Here is a 20,926-nt window from a genome sequence, read left to right on the forward strand (position 1 = left end):
CTGGAGAGAAGAGGAGGAGGACGATGATGACATGATGTCCGGCAGGATCCCACCTAGCCATGTCTAGGGAAGGAGGAGGAGGAGGAATCCAACTTCAGTCCCGACCTCCTCGAAGCTCACGGCATGGAGAAGGGCCGCAACGCGTGAGCGCTAGTGCCTGCACGCAGGTGTCGGAGGGAGGGCACAGGGGACGGCGACTGCAAGAGGAAAATATCGGGAGTTTTTTCATCTCGTGCCGCAACAAGAGTCATAGGTGTATCTTCACAATAAAAAAAAGCCAGGAGTTAAGATGGGGGCGGTTTTGGGACATGTAATCGGGGCTAGGAAGTGGATCCAATATACTAAAAGATAGTTTTTCTTTGTTTTTCATCAAGCGTGACGTGCAGCGTATATTTTTCCTTTTTTTCTCATGTAGCCAAACGTGCAGACTTTGTTCCGCAATGTCTGTTTTTTTTTGTTTTCCTTATTACATGTGTGTAAATTTATTTTTAAATCTCATCCGTCAATCTTTATAATTAACATAAAATCAACGGATATAAAAGAATGACGTATGGAGAATTATGAAAAGTCTCCTCCCTTTAATATTAGGTAAAGATAAAGATAAAAATTTTCATCTATTCATTAAATGGTACTTCCTCCGTAAAGAAATATAAAAGCGTTTAGATCTCCTAAACGCATATAAGAGCGTATAAGAGCGTTTAGATCTCTTTTCTTTACAGATGGAGTATGTTGTAATGATATCCCTTTGCTTGCGTTCGAAATACGGTTCTACCTCGTCATGAGTTCATCGAATAAAATTGTATCTTGGGCGATACATGAGGCGCACTCCATCACCACCATGCCATACGGCAGCAACGATACGCTCGCGAGGAGAGGGACGCATAAATCTGCAGGAGACAGACACGGTGTCCATGCAATCCCCTCCCTCCCGATTCGCCACCAGCGCGCTCCGCCTCCCTCTTCTCCCGCGTGCCGCAGCTCGTCCCGTCGGCCATCTCACCATCGTAGGCCATCTCACCATTCGCAGCCATCATCCCCACCGTCGCCCCCTCGTGGGCAGCGGTAGGTGCAGCTTCTCCACGGAAGCTGGCGCACGGCGCTGAAGCTGCGGCACTTCGGACGAATCTGGGCCTGGGCCTGCTTCTTTCTTTACGGGCTGCCTCCAGCTGTCATATAATCACCCCTAAAAATACAAAATCTGTCATATAATCCCTAGCCCTTTCATCACCGAACAAAAACAAAAAGAATAGAAACCCTAGCCATCCGCCCGCCGCTCCGCCCCTCCGCCGCCGCCAGAGCCCCCGGTGGAACATAATGAAATCAGCCGCCGGCGCCGCAGATTGTGGGGGCATAGCAATATCATCATCCAATCCTCACAAGAGGACGAGGAGGGGGCACAAGGGTGTTCTGCAGCTTCACCATCTGCCTCTTGTGAGTACACACTACTCTGCTCTTCATCTTGCTATATTCTTGTAATTGGAAGAATTGATTTTAATTCCCCAGTTCGCTCGCCTACCCCTTTTGAATTTTTAACAAATCTGTTAGTATATAACAATCAAACCCCTTTGCCGATCCAACTCCTCTCTCCCTAATCTCCATGTCAAAATCCACAGAAAACGGAAGGGCAGGAGCTTGCCTTCCCTTGGGGCAGCAATGGAGGGCGGCGGATGAGGGGTTTGGGGGCGGGGACGCGCCGGGGGGCGGGGACGCGCCGGAGCAGCACGGGCAACGGACGGTGGGGCGCAGCGGCTCTGGCGATTCTTGCTGATTGCCCCCTCCTCTCTGTCTTTGCGTGTTTGGAGTCTTAGGGAATTGCACCAGGGCAAATTAGTCAAATTGGAATATCGTAAGACCAGTTTTTCGAAGGGGGCAATTAACAATCAAGTTTCAATTAACTCCTCACCACCCTCACCTTAGACACATATAAAGATAAAGGATACCCATCTGCCTCCGGCGAGTGAACATGCATACATGTTGATCCATATTACTACTGGTCGACTGATTCACTTATTTTCAGCCATTTTCGATGGCTCACTTATGTTGGAAATAATGAGTGTTGTCTATCAACTACACACTTATTTGTGGTGCCGCTCACAAATTGCATATTTGAGTCTTAGGGTGAGGCATGTAGATCCCATTAATTGTAAGTTGAGAGGATGAATCGCTCTCTAAAAGGAATTAATTGATTCTCAATTTTTTGGGATCGTAGGGCGATGATTTACTTAACTTGAAAAGATAGAATCTAGACTACACTGTCTATCACGACATAATTGACAAATAGTATTTGTGAAGTTCTTTGAAATTGGTAGACATGCTGCTCTTAGCAAGCAGTGCTCAAGCATCTCGGTTTTAATCCGAGTGGGAGCAGGCATCTTGAGCAATGCGACATGATGAGTTTTGTTTTCTAACATGTAGATTGACATAGTTTTTTAATTTAATCGTATGCTCTAGGTCCCTCCAATTATCCAATTATCAATGTGCCTAGGAAGTCTTCTCACCAGTTGACATATATGGTGTGCTCCATTATTAATTAACTTCCTTAAGTATACAATTTCATTAAGTACATTCCAGTAAGCATAAAGTCCATGAATCATAGCAATTCCATGTAAAGCATATATAATTTCATATTTAGGTATTCTGAATATTAATAATTCCAACCAATTGGAATATAGTTCCATGACACATTTGTTACGACTAGACATTAAAAAGAAACATATGATCAAATTGTATTCTTGTCTCATGCAGGATACTTTAAGTGACATTGTGTCATTGTTAAGCTTCAAAGAGGCTGCGCGCATGAGCGTACTGTCGAGCCAGTGGAGACATCTCTGGAGATCATGTATCAGAGACCTGGTCTTCACTAGGGAGACAATGTGCTGCCCCATGCCCATGAGCCGAGAGGAACAAGATCGAGAAGCTTTCATCAGGAATGTTGAGTGCGTATTGTGCCAACTCGATCCCACCATTGCTAGGGACAAATTCGTGCTCGAGTTCAAGCTCATCAATACAAATGTGCAGACCCATGTTGACAGATGGGTCGCCTTTTGTGCAACATCAAGAGTGAAGCACATTGTCTTCAATTTCAAACCAGGGTCATGGGGCAAACACGACAATTCGTTCAACTTCCCAATACACCTTTTCATCAATGGCGCTCCTGCTGTCAGATCTTTGTGCCTCATGTCTGCCTACCTAAACCCAGTACCTGGTTTTTGTGGCTTCACAAACCTTAGAAAGCTCATGCTCGACTCGGTGTCTGGAGATATCCAGTGCATGTTGTTGCCAGCGTGCTCCATGCTTGAGTGGCTTAGCATCGTGCGTTGCACCCTCCACAGCTTGACTACTTCCCAACCGTTGCGCCAGTTGCGATACCTGTGTGTGCACTACTGCTTCAATGTGCAGAAGCTTGAGGTGCAAGCTCCGAACCTTAATACCTTCATATTTGGCAGCTTGGAGACCCACCCAGTGTCATTTATCATTGATGGATGTCTAGAGATACAGGAGGTGACTATCAAGTTGCCAACATGGAGGAGTGACCTTTTTGACTACGCCTTCGCGGATCATGGTATGGCGAATGTGCCCAAGCTCTCTGTGGAACTTGCAATTGATTCCAAGGTGATCCTTTTGTTTTATATGTATGTTAACAAAAAATAATATCTTGCATGTTAGTTATACTGCTGTACTTTCAACTTCTAAAAATGCGCCTTGTCCTTTTTAGTGTCGATCCATGGTAATTAATTGTTGTTCGTTTTCTGACCATCCCATGTTTCATTTTGCCATGGTTGTGTGCGTTCATGTCATGCAGGTGCCTGGATGTGCAAAATGCCCTAGTAAGTTTGTCAACCTGAAGCATCTTATATTGACCGTCGATGTACTTGCAAATGATAAGTATACAAGTGGCATTCTTCGTTTGGCTTGTCTTTTGGAATTAAGCCCAGTTTTGAATCGTCTTGAACTGCATGTAAGTGATCCATCTCTTTGATATTTATGTACTACAGTTATCTGATCGAGCAAAACAACATAAGTTATAAAATCGGGCTTTTCTCTTTATGTTGTAATATCCTGTCATAATATGTTTTTTCATCGTGCATCCTAGTTACTGTTAAGCGGTACTCCCTCCATTCCACAATGTAGTGTGCCCACGCTTCTCGAGATTCAAGTTTGACCGTAAATTTAACCAACGAGACTGACTGCGGCGGAGCAAAAATTATACCATTGAATTCGACCGTAAATTTAGCCAACGAGACCGACTGCGGCGGGAACAAAAATTATACGACTGAATTATATTAAAAATACGAATTCAGTGGTATAATTTTTGCTCCTGCCGCAATCGGTCTCGTTGGTTAAATTTACGGTCAAACTTGAATCTCGGGAAGCGCGGGCGCACTACATTGTGGAATGGAGAGAGTATGAAACATGACATTAATGTACACTCAATTTTCTCTCATGCACAGTAGTGCAGTACCTCAGCATGCTAGATTATATTACTATTTTTTAGCATCAAGTAATTTCAGGATAAGGTTGATTGTTTAAAGCGAGTTGGCGTTATTGTTCTAATTAAGCAAGAATAATTTTTGAACCACAAAGCTTACATGTCTCCGATGTCTGAGCTACTAGTTTGCTACATTAATTGACTTTTTTATTTCCAGAGAGGTGCTTTTATGAAATAGTGATAACTGTTAAGTTTGTTTTGTTTACTGTCGTGAGCCCGGCCCGTGAAGTGTACTCAGAACAGGAGAAGTGTGCGTACTCAGAACAGGAGAAGTGTTGAATCGGATAGGAGTTGCCCCCGGCCCGTGAGCCACACTATCATCTGAAGACATTACAGATGACCGGAGTGTACGGCTACAACAACCTGTTTATTCTGGCACTGCATTATGCTCGAACTGCCATGGCGCTAGAGCACATGGTCATCGATCCCGAGGCAAAGAAGAGCTATGTTCTGACTCGTGATGCGGTAGAAGAGGATGCGGTCCATTGGGGCCGACGGATGGCCAATGAACATCTTCGGGGACGAGGGTTGGATGGCATCCTCACCATCTTGTAAATGGGAGGTCCCGCCAGGGAGAGATTGTAGTATTGTTTTTTATGCTTGTAAATGGGACGTCCCACCGGGGAGAGATTGTAGTATTGTTTTTTATGGATGTTATTTACAGTATCTTTATTCCTAAAGTGGGATTTGATAGTTTCCATTCCATGATTTGTTTTTGTTGGTTTATTTTTGTTTGATTTTTTTGCCTCGTCTCCCACTGATTTTTTTTATCTTCTCTGTTTTTGTGTGTGACTTCATCCTGTTGACCCATGCTTGCCGCTCCGTGCTGCTGCGATGGGTCATGCCGTATCCCTCGTCCTTGTGGGGGCACTGTCTGCCTCTCCTACTCAATCGCTTGCTGCGATGGGTCATGCGGGCATCGTCTGCCTCAGCTACTCAATCACTTGCTGCGATGGGTCATGCGGTATCCCTCGTCCCTGTGGGGGCACCCTAGAGGCGTAGGACGTGTTTGGTTGCCCGCATGAGGCCCGGGTGAGAAGAATTTGGCCCGTTTGATTTTCTGCATTCACTGTGTGGCCCGCATCGCACGAAGCTGAAAGCACGTCCAGGCCTGGCCCAGGGCAACGCACAAATCGGCAGTAGCTCGCGAGCCTAGCCAGGGCGAGGCAGGGGAGGGCGACGCGCTTCTCCCCTCGTGCGAGCAGGGGAGATGGCGCGAGCTCGCCCGCGTCGTCGAAAAATCGGTGGGAGGATTTCGGCTCATCTCCCGCCGCTCCACCCCCTATTTAGCCCCTCCCTCACCGCCCCAACTCCCGCCACCATTCTTCCTCCGTTCGCGCTTTCCCGCTGACGCGCATCGGCACCGACGAGTAGGTAAGCGGCGCATCTTCATCGGCCGGCTGTCCACGGCGTCAGAGCTCCTTCACCGGCCGGCGTTCATCTTCCACCACCGCCCCCCTCGTCCTCAAGCTGCAGCCAAGGCCTCTGTGAGTTCAATCCCTCTTTCTCTCTGTTCCTTCTAGCTAGATCTGAGCCGCAACTAGGGTTTGATCTAGATGCATGGTTGATTAGTGGTCTGATCTGTGAGCTGATATGGTTGGTTGCTATGCTACGGTTACAATTTGTGGTAGGGCTAGATGTTCAAGCATGTGGTAGGCTAGATTAGTAGTAGAGTTTGAAGTTGAACCTTGTGCTTGTGTTGAATCATGCTCAGATCTGTGATTTGTAGCTATTGGTGGTCATGTGCTTGCTATGATAGTGATGAACCATGTACATGTATGCTTAGTATGATAGTGATGAAGCATTTGCTTGCTATGATAGTGATGAACCATGTACATGTATGCTCCGGCTTTCATGGATTGTTCGGTATGTTGTGTGCTATGCTCACTGTCTATGCGTGCTATGATTGTAGGACATGACCACGTAGACGCAAGATCTTAGTCAGGCCCTTGTCGTGTCCGACAGCCAGTTTGCTCCATCGTTTGTCGAGGACTCGCAGCCTATGTCCGAGATGGCACTTGATTCAGCGGTGTTCGAGTCTGATTCCCTCTATGTGCCAATAGTGCTCGTTGAGCCAACTATTGCTGCTGCTGCTGCCGCTGCACTCAAGCTAGCAGCAGCAAATGCAAAGAAGGATAGTAGGTCGAACAACATGAAGCGGCAACCGTTCATGTCCACGTTCGTGCTGAACAAGATGTGTGAGCTCATCTCTAGTGGAGTTAGGACTGACAAGGGCTTCAAGGAGGTGCATTTGAACACCGTTGCGAAGCAGGTGTTCGAGTTTTGTGGGCAAGAGGTGTCTGCCACTCAGGTGTTCAACCACCTGAGGAAGTGGAGAAGTCGATGGATCCAACTGTCCAAGCTGAGAGACCTTAGCGGCGCCTCATGGGATGAGAACACTTACTCCATAGTTCTGGAGGCAGAGCACTACGCCGGCCATGTCGCGGTTAGCTCACAACCCTCTTCCTTTTCATAGTGTCCACCATTGCCTACTCCTAATCGCAACTAACAACACTTGTGTTTCATTCTTAGGACCACCCAAGGGACGCTGAGTTCCTCAACACACCCATCCATAACTACAACCAGATGCAACACATTTTCTCCTTCGGGCTGGCAACTGGGAAGCATGCCATGGGCTCGGGGGAGCCTCTTGGTTCTCCCACGCCCGACTTCCCTGGGACCCCGGACGTCGAGATCCTTGATGGCCCTAGCAAGCCCGCTGTGAAGCCCTTTGACAAGCCATTTGACCCCGTTGATAGGAAGGGGAAGAGAGGAGGCCTGATGGAGGAGGAGATCAATGTCTTCTGCAGCATGATTGAGGCGGTGAAGGAGGTGGCAACAACCATCAGGGAGTGCAAGCCCCTCGACGTCCACCCTGACCTGTATGGCGCTGTCATGACCCAGGGTGGCTTCAGCAATGAGGCTCTCATGGCAGCTCTCAGCCACCTGCTTGACAACAAGGCCCGGGGTGTTGGGTTCGTTGCCATGGCCGACGTTCACAGGGTGCTGTGGCTCAGGAGCTGGCTGGGCAAGCACTACTACTAGAGTAGTGCTGCCTGTGAGCGTGCATGATCCCCGACGGCGATGGTGGTGGCGACAACGATGATGATTGAAAGTGCTAGTTATCGACTAGAGGGGGGGGGGGGTGAATAGGCGATTTTTATGAAAGTCTTCAAAACACGGATGTTTCGAAGACAAACAACAGAAATGACCTAGTTGATATGCAGCGGAAGATAACTACAACAAGCAAGCCATAGTCAAGTATGCAATAATGTGAACGGACAAGACTAATAGCAGCTATGTAGTAAGGATCAGGATGGAAGATAGTATGAAGCCAAACAACAATAGAAGTCAAGCAGTGAAGTCAAATAGATAAGACATATAAGCAATGACTTCACGAAGACAAACTTAGGGTAAAGGAGGGAAGGGACAGAACCAGTCACTTGTTGAAGACACAGGATTTGTTGGACCAGTTCCAATTGCTGTGACAACTGTACATCTGGTTAGGGAGGCTGAGATTTAACTCAGAAGACCGCGTCTTCACCTTATTCCCCTTGAGCTAAGGACACACAGTCCTTGCCCAATCACTCCGGTAAGTCTTCAAGGTAGACTTCCGAACCTTCACAGACGACGTTCACCGGCAATCCACAATGACTCTTGGATGCTCAGAACGCGACGCCTATCCGGTTGGAGGATTCACAGTCCTCAAGTGTAATAAGTCTTCAGGTCACACAGACAGGAAAACTTCAGTGATGCCTAACACTCTTTGGCTCTGGGTGTTTTGGGCTTTGTCCTCGCAAGAATTTCTCTCTCTCAAAGGCTTCGAGGTGGGTTGCTCTCAAACGACAAAAGCCGTGTACTAACTCTGAGCAGCCACCAATTTATGGTGTAGGGGGTGGGCTATTTATAGCCACTAGGCAACCCGACCTGTTATGTCCGAAATGACCCTGGGTCACTAAGGAACTGACACATGTTCCAACGGTCAGATTTCAAACACACACACGACAACTTTACTTGGGCTACAAGCAAAGCTGACTCATCTAGCTCTGGATAAGTTTTGCTCTCATTATCTTCGCTCGAAGACATAGGATTTGGGTTGAGCATCACTTCAGTCATTCTGACTATGATCACTTGGACCCCACTTAACAGTACGGTGGTTCCTACGACTCAACAAAGAAGAAAAGGAAACAACGAAACAACACAGTCTTCGCGCTCCATAGTCTTCACTCAATGTCTTCTCATGTCATAGTCTTCAATGTGAATATCTTCACATACCACCATTGTCTTCAATGTCTTCATACATTTTTAGGGGCCGTCTCCGGTAGGTAAATCGAATCAATGAGGGACACTACCTGCGTTATCCTGCAATTCTCACAAACGCATTAGTCCCTCAACCACATTTGTCGTCAATACTCCAAAATCAACTAGGGGTGGCACTAGATGCACTTACAATCTCCCCCTTTTTGGTGATTGATGACAAACTGGTTGAAGTTTTCAACGGGGATAAAATATGTGAAATTGTAAAGGATAGGGAATTGTCTTCATAAGTGGCAAAGGCTCCCCCTGAAGATGTGCATATAAGTAGTTTGCTTTTGGAATGCAAATGCACATGGCAGGTTGTACTTGTGGAGATCCTCTTGAACTTATGAAGATAATTCATTATGCATGAAATGATATAGCTAAGAGAATGACATGCATAATGAAAAATGGACGTCTGCAGAATGATCTAAGTGCGGAAGTTATCGTCGCACATGCGGAATTTATCATCGCACCAGAGTAAAGAAAATAAGTAGCAGACGACCATCGAGTTTAGTGTTACAACTCAAATAACCAAATGTTTCAAAAACGAGAGTTGTAAACACTAGGCAAAATATAATGCAATTGCCCTTATGAACCCGCTTGAAGACTATCAAACTCATATGATTCTCCCCCTTTTGTCAGTAAGGACCAAAAAGGTTTGAAGACATAGAGCATCTACTCGTCCTCTTCTGAAGAAGATGATGCAGCAGGGTTGTCGTTGTTGGTTGGCGGTGCAGACGTGCTTGGCACAGTGTCGATTTGTGCAGAAGTAGGGGGCGGTGAAGTAGCATCGGCTTCATCATCGATCACTCTGGCATTGACCGTTGCCGCGGAGGAAGAATAGTCAGAGTCTTCAAGAGATGGAGTTCGCCGTAGGACTGCATTCCGTGGAGGAGTGGAGTCAAACTTGAAACGTTCAGTGAAGCCATCGTCTTGAAGATCAGCTTCAGCACTGAGTAGGGTTAAACTCTTCCATGATCTCCGACAAGTCTCGTGAGTGACAAAAGCATTCTTGGTGGCAAGGTTACGAATGCGATTGACGTCCACCAAGAGGCTTTGCATTTGACGCTTTAGCCAGGAGTGATGCTTATCTTGCTTTTGATGCAGCGCCACAAGAAGTTCTCGATCGTTGAGGACTCGAGAGCGCTTCCGAGGCCTTTGGCCAATTGTGCTCTCAGTGGCTTCAGTCCGTGCACGATGAGGTAGACGTGTGTTCCCAGCCAGGGGATAGACACGAGATACCGCTTGGACGCCTTCAATGGGTTGAGAGAAGCTGTGGTGATCTGCATTCTGAAGACTTAGTGGTGTTTTGGCAGGCTCAGGGTATATGGCTTCAACAGACATATCAACCTCTGGTAGAAAGATCAGATGATTGCGAGCAGAGGGTTGATAGTTGATAGCAGAGTGCATCTTGATGAGGCGCATGACCCATGGAGCATAGAACTTCAGACCAAACATATCAGATCCAGAGGCAGCCAATTGTCGGATGAAGAAATCTTGCGTGTTGAAGCTGATGCCATTGAGGATGTAGAAGACCAATGTCTTCATTGCTCCTTCAAGCTTTGCAGATGATGAATGCCCTTTTATGGGCCATAGAGTTTGCCGTATGATGTGATATATGGTACGAGGCAGATACTCAAGGTCATCAACAAAGAAGTGTTGAGGATATTCAGCGTCATGTGGCAGTGGCTTCATCATGCTCAGCATCTGACTCATGTCGGGTTCTGGCTTATGAAATATGCTTTCCAAGGCATCGCGGTGGAGATGACATCCAGGTTCAAATAGCTCTCCGGGAGTGGGTAGGCCTGTGAGCTCAATGATGTCAAGAGCTTTGGCTTCATGATGGACATTTCTAGTCATCCACTCGAGAACCCATGTCTTCGTATCTCTGTTGTAGCCGCGGATGTGGAGTGTGGCAAAGAATTGTAGCACTAATTCTTCATTCCAGTGCTCTTTGTCTGTTACGAAGCCAAGCAGACCTGCATCATGAAAGCAATCAAGTGCTTCTTCTAAGCACGGCAGTCCGGCAATGGCTTCAGTGTCGAGGCGCATATGAGGGAAAATGCGGCCTTGGTCATACAGAACACAGGAGTAATAGCTTCTTTGCTGATAGCTCCAGATCTGGTCAGATGAGATCCTTGGCCTTTTGTAGGGGTTCTTAGCACTGTCAAAGAAAGTATTGTGGGCTTTGAAGCCATTTGCATTGAAGGAGCCAGTTGAGGTGGCAGTGCCTGGAAACCTTGGCAGTCTTGGCTTCGGCTTTTGGACCGGAGGCCTATGCACAATATGATAGTCGAATTGAGGACCAGAGGCATGAGGCGGAGGGACCAGAATGGGCCATCTTACTGTGACTAGCTCGCCATAGTCGTAAGCTTGCTCGATTGTGTAGGGCCTTGGTGGCGGAACTGGAGCAGTGGCAGCAACTGAGGCTTCAGGCTGCACAATAGATGCTTCGGGAGCAGTTGCCTCATTGGCTTCAGGCACAGTTCCTTCATTGGCTTCAGGAGCAGTTGGGACAGGCTCCACATTGGCTTCAGCCATGACCACGTCATTGGCTTCATTGGTGTTGGAGGTGGCAGCCTCATTGTTTTCAACCTCCACTTGAGGAGCTGGAGGGTCGGGCACTGGCACGTTGATATCAGGTATGACTTCTTCAGTTAAAGGGGGTGTAGGGACACGTTCTTCTTCTTCTTCTTGGGTGTCAGCGGCTGATGCAGCCGAATTGTCTTCAACAGCTTTAGCTTCAGACTCAGAGACATTCACAGTTGGAGTGGCTTCTGAAAACACTTGACGTGCAACAGGTTGGTGGTGCACTTCTCCTTCTGGAACGCTCGGAAGAGGTACTTGAGGCCTTTGACCTTTGCGAAGCCTGCGAAATGCTGGCGACGCCTTTGGAGATGGGGTTGCTTGGGCCTCAAAGTCTTCCTCTTCTTCTTGGTGTTGCTGTTGGGGAGTGACTTGTTGTTGGGGAGTGACTTGCTGTTGGGGAGTACTGGGGGAGTCTTGTTGTTGCGGGCGATCAGCCCATGAAGCATCCTGAGCAATTGGCGTCAGAGGACGACCAATGCTGATGAGTTCGCTGTTCGTACGAACAGGCGATGATACCACATTATACTCGATTTGAGGAAGAACTTCATCATCTTCAACATTGTCATGGTGACCAATGTCTTCAGCAGTGGGGGGATCACCTGCTGGAATCTCTTCAGCTTCAGGAGCCTCTGTGGAAGCAGACTCATGAACAGTCATTCGAAGTTCTTGGGTTGTAGACGCGGGACGAACCACAGAGATGGGTTCAACAATCAAGGGCTCTGTGGGAGCAGCCCGATTCTTCTTGGTCTTTAGCTTCTTCTTGGAGGGAGCAGCATCAGAGGCGTCAGGATTTTTCCTTTTTCTGGCTTCAGCCTCGGCAGCCCTCGTCTTTTTCTGTTCAGAAGCAGTTGACCGTACCTTTGGCTTCGAGCCAGTCATGCTGCTTGGGAAGACTATGCGGGGCTCTTCCTGCCTTGAAGGTGCAGCTCGGTCAGTTGAAGACTTCTTTTTCTTTGCAGCCATCCTGGGGTCGATGCCAGGACAGCCAAGAGCCTTGCGCTTCTCAGCCTCATTGTAGGCAAGCACACACTTGTCAGCCAAAGCCTTCATACGCTCACGAGAGCCTCTGGCTTCTTCACGCTTCTTGAGAAAGTTTTCTTTGAGGTCGTGCATCATGACCTTGAAGTTTTTCACGTCTTGAACGCTGAGTGCAGCCATGTGCTTCTTGAACTGAGCCTTCTCATAGTCAATTTTGTGCTTCAGTTCAACAATCCGCTGAGCTAGAGCTAGCTCAGAAGCAATGGCGCCGTTGAAAGAGATGCTGAGGCCAATGGGAAGTTGCAGATCTTCAAAGCTGATGTTTGGTGTGTCAAACCACTCATCAATGAAGTGATGGATGATTGCCACATCAAAGAGAGGCAAGTTGTTGAAGATTTCTGCTTCTTCTTTGCTCTTGATAAGCTGCTCAAGAGCATCATCTGCAAGATCGTCATCACTTGACAGATCAATGTGCTCTTCACGCAGAATTGTAGCAGGAGTTAGTGTCAGTTCAGTATTCTTGACACTTTTCTTTCTCTTCTCCGTCTTCTTGGAGATGCGGGATTGATCCTCAGACTGTGCACTGGCTTCAGGAGGTGCAGTGGCCAGCGGCTTCATACGAGAAGCTTTTGGAGGAGCAGCTGACTTTGGAGCCTTGACTTTCTTAAGCTTCTGCGGCTTTGGAGCAGGAGCAGGAGCTGGAGCTGGGGCTTCATCAGAATCAGCCTCATCATCAGAGTGATCCACTTTGGCACCTTGGACCAAGATATAAGTGATGAGGCCATCAAGGTTCGAAAAGGGGTCGATGACATTGGGTTCAGCGTCACGTGAGCCGTCAGCACGGGGAGCAGAGGGACCAGGGTTGAAGTCTAATCCCAATGACTTCTTGTTCTCCTTTGCAGAAGCCTTTGCCTGCTCGAAGTTGCGCTTGAAGAGACTGTCATCACGACACCAGAGCAAAGACGTCGGGTCAGCATTTTCAGGCTGTGGTCCATGGACCATGCAAGGATAGAAACCTTGTGCAATAGCTTCAGCCATGTTCTTGGGAGGGAGGCCTCGAAACAAAATATCACCCCAAGGGCTTCTGATGGCATTCTTCTCGGCATATTCTTGTGTGACGAAATTGTACTTGAACCACTGTTCAGCCCAATAGCGTCGAATCCATTGGATTCGTGTCTTGCGCTGATTATAAGTCTCTTCAGGATCTGTCTTGTACAGCTCTGCAAGGTCATCAGGCAGATCTTTTGCGGTTCCCTCACGACGCTGTCTGCCGCCCTTCCTGACTGATTTGTCTGTAGCCATGAGCTTCAAACTGAATGGCTTCACGTTCAAAGGCTTGCGTTTGGTTGACAGACAGGAACTGGCTTCGGGAGAGTTGGTTTGATGCTGTAAGAATTCTGCAAACGAATGCAGACTATGAGAACCAAGGGATTCTCCCACGGACATGTACCTGTGACAGCATTAGAGATGTGAGGGAAGGGGAAGAGGTCATATGCATTCTCAGAAGATTTTGAAGATAAATCGGTTTGAAGACATTGACCTCATGATGCGAAGACATTCACTTATACGCTGAGAGTTGGTTCCAGATTTGTACGAATCCGTGAATAAGTACAAGTGAGGAATCTAACTAGTTATGAAGCTTAAGTGAATATTCTAAGCAGTACGAGATGCAGACAAAATAGATCTAACTTTGTATGGGAAGAAACCATTTTTGGCAAGTAGGATGAATCTTGAAGATCAAAAAGATGGTAAAAATAGAGATATATTTACCGCTTCGAAGAACTGCTAGACGGAAGGAAAGGAGGCCGAGCAGTTTAGTCCACCATGCCCTAACTTGGCGACGGAGGACACCTACAACGGCGGCGAAGACGAAGATGTTCGCGGCCGGCGTGAGGACGGCGTCGGAGAAGTCGCGGCAGCTAAGCGCTTCGTCGCCGGCGTCGTCGAGAGCTAGCGGTGGCGCTAGGGTTTTGACGAGGTGGAGAGGTGGAAGAAGATTTTCTTTACTGCAGGGGACATGTATTTATAACGAGGTGTGCGGCGCAGCGCAATTACGCAGGTGCCCCTGGCGGTTCACATCTGAGGGGCATGTGGCACGCATGCAACATACTATGAGTTATCCCACGTTCCCACGCCCGCCAGGTTTGTCGGATAGTCGTTCCGGCTTCTCCGGAGTTCAACAGTAATGATGACTTATTTAAAACAGACTTAAAGTTTGTCTCTGTGTCTTCTGCTGACAAGGACGTAGAGAAGACATTCGACAGTTTCAATAGAATGCATATGATTTGGACAGATAGAGTTTGAGATAGAAAGCATAGAGAGATTGGGGTCCGATCACATTCACTTAGTTCAAAAGATTCAACTTGAAGACATAGCTATAAGTGAATGCTGTAGAGGACAGATATATATATATATATATATATATATATATATATATATATATATATATATATATATATATATATATATATATATCAGACAGCAACCAAATCATCATAGTGAAGAAATCATGAAAATAGGTTGAAGTTGAAGACAAATCAAATGCGAATAGCTTCAAGAAATAACGCCATGAGTGAAACACTTCAAACAAAGAAATTTGGTGGCTGCGTTACCCACCGTATAGGAAGTATTAGACCCAGACACGGCGCACAATTATCGTGGCGCTCCGAAGTCAAATTCCACGTTAATGTATTCACACACAGAATGTAAGTCTTCATTGATTGAAGATATACGTTACTTCGTGTGCTGCACATCTAAGTCATCAACATGCATAAGTGTTATGATGTGTGCTTGATCACAGGACATTTGAGGATTCCAAGATATTTAGCTCACACCGTAACTTGCAAAACCTTTTCTCATCCAAGGGCTTTGTGAAGATATCTGCCAGTTGCTCTTCAGTGTTGACGTGAATGATGTCAATATATTTCTTCATGACATGATCCCTGAGAAAATGATGACGAATTTCAATGTGCTTTGTCTTCGAGTGCTGGACTGGATTGTTGGCAATCTTGATGGCGCTTTCGTTGTCGCAGAAGAGAGGTACTTGTGTGATATTGATGCCTTAGTCCTTGAGAGTTTGCTTCATCCATAGAAGCTGAGCACAGCAGGATCCAGCAGCAATGTATTCAGATTCTGCAGTTGAGAGTGACACACAGTTCTGCTTCTTTGAAGACCAACAGACGAGTGATCGTCCCAGAAAGTGACATGTGCCTGATGTAGACTTGCGATCCACTTTGTCACCAGCATAATCAGCATCCGAAAATCCAACTAAATCAAATTTTGAGGCCTTTGGATACCATAATCCGAGTGTTGGGGTGTGAGCCAAATATCGAAGGATTCGCTTCACAGCTAAGTGATGCGATTCCTTTGGTGCCGCTTGGAATCGAGCACACATGCAAACACTAAGCATAATATCTGGCCTAGATGCACATAGGTAAAGTAAGGAACCAATCATGGAGCAGTATACCTTTTGATCGAACTCTTTACCATTGTCGTCGGGACCCAAGTGGTGTTTGGCTGGCATTGGCGTCGTGTATCCTTTGCACTCTTGCATTCCAAACTTCTTCAGATAATCTTGGAGGTATTTTTCTTGAGATATAAAGATGCCATTCCTTTGCTGACGAATTTGAAGACCAAGGAAGAACTTGAGCTCTCCCATCATGGACATCTGATATTGTTCTTGCATCATGTATCCAAACTCATCACTATACTTCTGGTTGGTGCAACCGAAGATAATGTCATCCACATATATTTGGCATACAAACAGTTCACCATCATATGTATTCGTGAAGAGTGTGGGATCAAGGGATCCAGGTTTGAAGCCTTTGCTCTTCAGGAAGTCTTTAATCATATCATACCAGGCGCGAGGAGCTTGTTTGAGGCCATACAGTGCTTTATTTAGCTTGTACACCATATCAGGATGTTTTGGATCTTCAAAGCCAGGTGGTTGAGCGACATATACTTTTTCTTCAATCTTGCCGTTGAGAAATGCACTCTTCACATCCATTTGATAGAGCAAGATGTTGTGGTGGTTAGCATAGGCTAGTAGTATGCGAATAGCTTCAAGCCTAGCTACAGGAGCAAATGTTTCATCAAAGTCAATTCCTTCAACTTGAGTATAACCTTGAGCCACAAGCCTTGCTTTGTTTCTGACGACTTGACCATGCTCATCTTGCTTGTTTTGATATATCCATTTGGTGCCAATAATGTTATGCTTGCGAGGGTCAGGACCCTTGACAAGTTCCCAAACATTATTCAGCTTGAACTGTTGAAGTTCTTCTTGCATAGCTTGAATCCATTCTGGTTCCATAAAAGCTTCAACAACTTTCTTGGGTTCTGATATTGATACAAAGGAAAAGTGCCCACAGAAATTTGCTAGCTGTGTTGCTCTTGAGCGAGTAAGCGGACCAGGTGCATTGATGCTATCGATTATATTTTCAATCTGTACTTCATTTGTAACTCGAGGATGAACTGGACGAAGATTTTGCTCATGCTGATCATTGTCATCATTGGGAGGATTGTCTTCAGGCTGAACATTGTCTTCAGGTTGGTTAGGTGTAGAAATGATAAGTTCCTCTTCAGGCTGTGCTTCAGAAGGCATGATTTCACCAGTTCCCATTAGCTTGATAGATTCGCTGGGTGGAGCTTCGTCTAGTGTGCTTGGCAGGAACTCTCTTTGTGAACCATTGGTTTCATCAAATCGCACATCTACAGTTTTGACGATTTTGTAGAGATAGAGATTGAAGACTCTGTAAGAGTGTGAGTCCTTTCCGTAACCGAGCATGAAGCCTTCGTGAGCTTTGGGTTCAAATTTTGACTTGTGATGAGGATCCTTGATCCAGCACTTAGCCCCAAATACTCTGAAGTAACTGACATTTGGCTTCTTGCCAGTAAGGAGCTCATAGGATGTTTTGTTCAGAAGCTTATGGATATAAACACGGTTGATGACGTGACAAGCTGTATCAATGGCTTCAGGCCAGAACTTTCTTGGAGTCTTGTATTCGTCGAGCATTGTTCGAGCCATCTCAATGAGAGTTCTGTTCTTGCGCTCCACGATGCCATTTTGCTGAGGTGTGTATGGAGCAGAGAACTCATGAGTGATTCCCATGGTATCCAGGTAAAGATCAAGTCTGGTGTTCTTGAATTCAGTATCGTTATCACTTCTGATATGCTTGATCTTGACGCCATAATTGTTCACTGCTCGATTGGCGAATCGTCTGAAGACATCTTGCACTTCAATCAAATCCATGTGAAGCAGCTCGAAGGGTTGAGATGTCGTCATGATTGTCTTCGAGGGGTGCTTTGCCCTAGTCATCTTTCCAGCTTCGTAGGCACCACACAAATGATCCTTCTTGAACTTGACACCTTCGATGCCTATGACATGCTTCTTCTTGGCAAGTGTGTGTAAGTTCCTCATGCCAGCATGCCCCAACCTCTGATGCCAGAGCCAGCATTCTGAAGCTTTTGCGAGAAGACATACGACAAGCTGTGGACATGCTGAGAAATCTACCATGTATAGATCATCTTTCCTATACCCTTCAAAGACTAGAGACTTGTCAGATTCCATTAGTACAAGGCAACGATATTTTCCGAATATCACAATCATGTTCAAGTCACAAAGCATTGAGACAGACATCAAGTTGAAACCAAGGGATTCAACAAGCATCACTTTATCCATGTCCTGATCCTTTGAGATTGCAACTCTGCCTAGACCCAATACCTTGCTTTTACCAGTGTCAGCAAATGTGATGTGACTCTTGTCTGATGGACGTAAGGTTGAGTCCATGAGAAGACTTCGATCACCAGTCATATGATTAGTGCATCCACTGTCCATAATCCATTCTGAAGCATGATGTGTCATACCCTACAGTACAGTTAGGGGGATAGGCTTCACCAAGAGCATTGTGAAGCATAAACATTTGACAGGCAAGTGGATTATTGAAGCTTAAATCAAGATTAGGACTGATAGGATGAATGGCAAACGATTCAGGAACAAAATACATAGTGAGACCATTTGGGCATTTGATCTTGTGCCCTACAAGATGTTTTAGGTCCCCAGCAATAGCATCAGACGCCTTTGATTTTCGGCTGGAGACCCTTTCCTGCAAAAGAGAGTTAATTCTTCTTAACCACCCACATCTTCAGGGGTGGCTTAGAAGCAATGAGTCTAAGTGCAGCATCTGAGAATTTCGGCTTTGGAGACCTAGCAAATAGCCTTGCAGGAGATGAATGATACTCATATGAATAAGCAGAAAAGTTATTAGTTCTATGAACATAGCGGTTTGAAGACACACGCTCATATTCATAAATTTGAGTACGGTTTCCCTACAAAACATTGGCGTTAGGGTGACTCAGGTGAGTCCTCTGTCTATATGAAGCCTTTGGACCATATGACGCCTTTGGTCTGGGGTTTGTCTTCTTCCCAGGTGGTGTCATGACGACATTCACTGAAAGATTCTCAAGACAGCTTTTGGGAACCCAGATCTTCTTCATAGGCGATCCATTCCTGCAGTTAGTACCAATATACCTGGCAAACACTTCACCATTCTGATCTTGAATAGCTTATAGTTTGCATCAAAGGATTCATCAATGATAATAGGGTTAGCACAGGTAAAGCCAGATAAGGTGGATGGATCCACTGAAGGTCCCTTTGCAGCAACCCATGTGGTTTTGGGATACTGCTCAGGCTTCCAGTAGGAACCATCAACATTCATTTTCCTCTCGAACCCAACACCCTCTTTCCTAGGGTTTTGGTTCAGAATCTGCTTTTTGAGGACATCGCAAAGTGTTTGATGCCCTTTCAGACTTTTATACATCCCTGTTTCAAGCAATGTCTTCAACCTAGCATTTTCATCAGCAATAGCAGTGGTATCCTCCTCAGAGGGGTTAGTTACCACATTAGTAGTTGAAGACAATGCAACAGTAGCAGCAGTTGAACATTCAGCAACAGAGGTAGCGATATCACGCTCAAGACATTTTAGACATGGTGGTTCAAATCCATCCTGAGCGGAACTGATCTGTTGAGCGCGAAGTGACTCATTCTCTTTTTGAAGATCTTCATGAGCCGCTCTCAATTTCTCAAGCTCTTGCTTCCTTTGAAGATAATCATAGGAGAGCCTTTCATGAGTAGTTGATAGCGTTTCATGACGACTTTCAAGTTCTTGGTACTTAGCATGAAGATTTTTAATGTCTTCAACTAAGGACTGTGAACGTGTCATTTCCGCGTCCAACAGGTCATCGCTTTTGTCTAACAGTTTTTGAGTATGTTCCATAGCTCTTTGTTGTTCAGTTGCAATTTTAGCAAGTGTTTTGTAGATGGGTTTGGATTCACAATCAGAGTCATCTTCACTTGATGTTTGAAAGTAGGCATCACGTGATTTTACCTTGGCACCACGTGCCATGAAGCAGTAGGTGGGAGCAGGGTCGTCCTTGTCATCAGCTTCAGCGTTGGTGTAGAAGTCATTGTCTTCAGTGTTGAAGATGGACTTGGCAACATAGGCTATGGCTAAAGCCAGACATGCAACGCCCGGGTCGGACTCCTCTTCAGATTCCACCTCCACTCCCTTAGAAGCAGACTCCTCCTCTGAATCCATTTCCTTGCTAACAAAAGCACGAGCCTTGCCAGATGAGCTCTTCTTATGCGATGAAGACTTTGATGAAGACTTGGAAGAAGACTTTGAAGATTTCTTCTTTTTCTTGTCATCAGAATCATATTCCTTGCTCTTCTTCTTCTTCTTCTTCTCATTGTCCCACTGTGGACACTCAGAGATATAGTGTCCAGTTTTCTTGCACTTGTGACAGGTTCTCTTCTTGTAGTCTTGAGTGGAAGCTTCATCATTTCTTGAGCTGGATCATGAAGACTTTCTGAAGCCTTTCTTCCTAGTGAACTTCTGGAACTTCTTCACAAGCATAGCAAGTTCCTTTCCAATGTCTTCAGGATCATCAGAACCGCAGTCAGATTCTTCTTCAGATGAGGAAACAACTTTTGCCTTCAAAGCACGAGTTCAGCCATAGTTTGGACCATAGATATCTCTTTTCTCAGATAGCTGGAACTCATGTGTATTGAGCCTCTCAAGTATATCAGACGGATCGAGTGTCTTGAAGTTAGGACGTTCTTGTATCATGAGGGCAAGGGTGTCAAAAGAGCTGTCAAGTGATCTTAGTAGTGTCTTGACGATTTCATGCTTGGTGACCTCAGTGGCGCCGAGAGCATGAAGCTCATTTGTGATGTCAGTGAGGCGATCAAACGTGACCTGGACATTTTCATTGTCGTTTCTCTTGAAGCGGTTGAAGAGGTTGCGAAGAACACTGATTCTTTGATCTCTCTAGGTTGAGACGCCTTCATTGACCTTGGATAGCCAGTCCCAGACTAGCTTTGACGTTTCCAGGGCACTCACACGGCCATACTGCCCTTTGGTCAGATGACCACAGATGATGTTCTTTGCAGTTGAGTCCAGTTGAATGAACTTCTTGACATCAGTAGGGGGTGACACCTTCACCAGATTTAGGAACGCCGTTCTTGACGACATACTAGAGGTCGACATCAATGGCTTCAAGATGCATGCGCATCTT

The 20,926-nt window shown here is 46.1% G+C and overlaps 1 protein-coding gene across 3 annotated transcripts; it reads left to right on the forward strand.

The window, feature by feature from the left end:
- The first annotated feature begins 901 nt into the window (after positions 1-901).
- Positions 902-5,192, forward strand: LOC123093075 (F-box protein At5g03100). Of its 3 annotated transcripts, none has more exons than XM_044514967.1 (4): positions 902-1,431; positions 2,746-3,612; positions 3,803-3,958; positions 4,647-5,192. In XM_044514967.1, the coding sequence occupies exons 1-4, from the start codon at positions 1,315-1,317 to the stop codon at positions 4,665-4,667; spliced, it is 1,161 nt and encodes a 386-aa protein (XP_044370902.1). In that variant the 5' UTR covers positions 902-1,314; the 3' UTR covers positions 4,668-5,192. The 3 variants fall into 3 exon arrangements, with proteins under 3 accessions (XP_044370902.1, XP_044370903.1, XP_044370904.1); XM_044514968.1 differs by adding an exon at positions 1,614-1,735 and having other exon boundaries at positions 1,287-1,431; positions 3,803-5,192; XM_044514969.1 differs by lacking the exon at positions 902-1,431 and adding an exon at positions 1,727-1,846 and having other exon boundaries at positions 3,803-5,192.
- The last annotated feature ends 15,734 nt before the right edge of the window (positions 5,193-20,926 follow it).

This window comes from Triticum aestivum, chromosome 4B, assembly GCF_018294505.1.
Source record: "Triticum aestivum cultivar Chinese Spring chromosome 4B, IWGSC CS RefSeq v2.1, whole genome shotgun sequence".
NCBI classification, from domain to species: Eukaryota; Viridiplantae; Streptophyta; class Magnoliopsida; order Poales; family Poaceae; genus Triticum; species Triticum aestivum.

Coding starts and splice junctions, on each gene's coding strand:
- LOC123093075 (XM_044514967.1), top strand. CDS start 1,315: ATGAAATCAGCCGCCGGCGCCGCAGATTGTGGGGGCATAGCAATATCA. Junction 1,432..2,745: donor AGCTTCACCATCTGCCTCTT/GTGAGTACACAC, acceptor TGTCTCATGCAG/GATACTTTAAGTGACATTGT. Junction 3,613..3,802: donor AACTTGCAATTGATTCCAAG/GTGATCCTTTTG, acceptor CATGTCATGCAG/GTGCCTGGATGTGCAAAATG.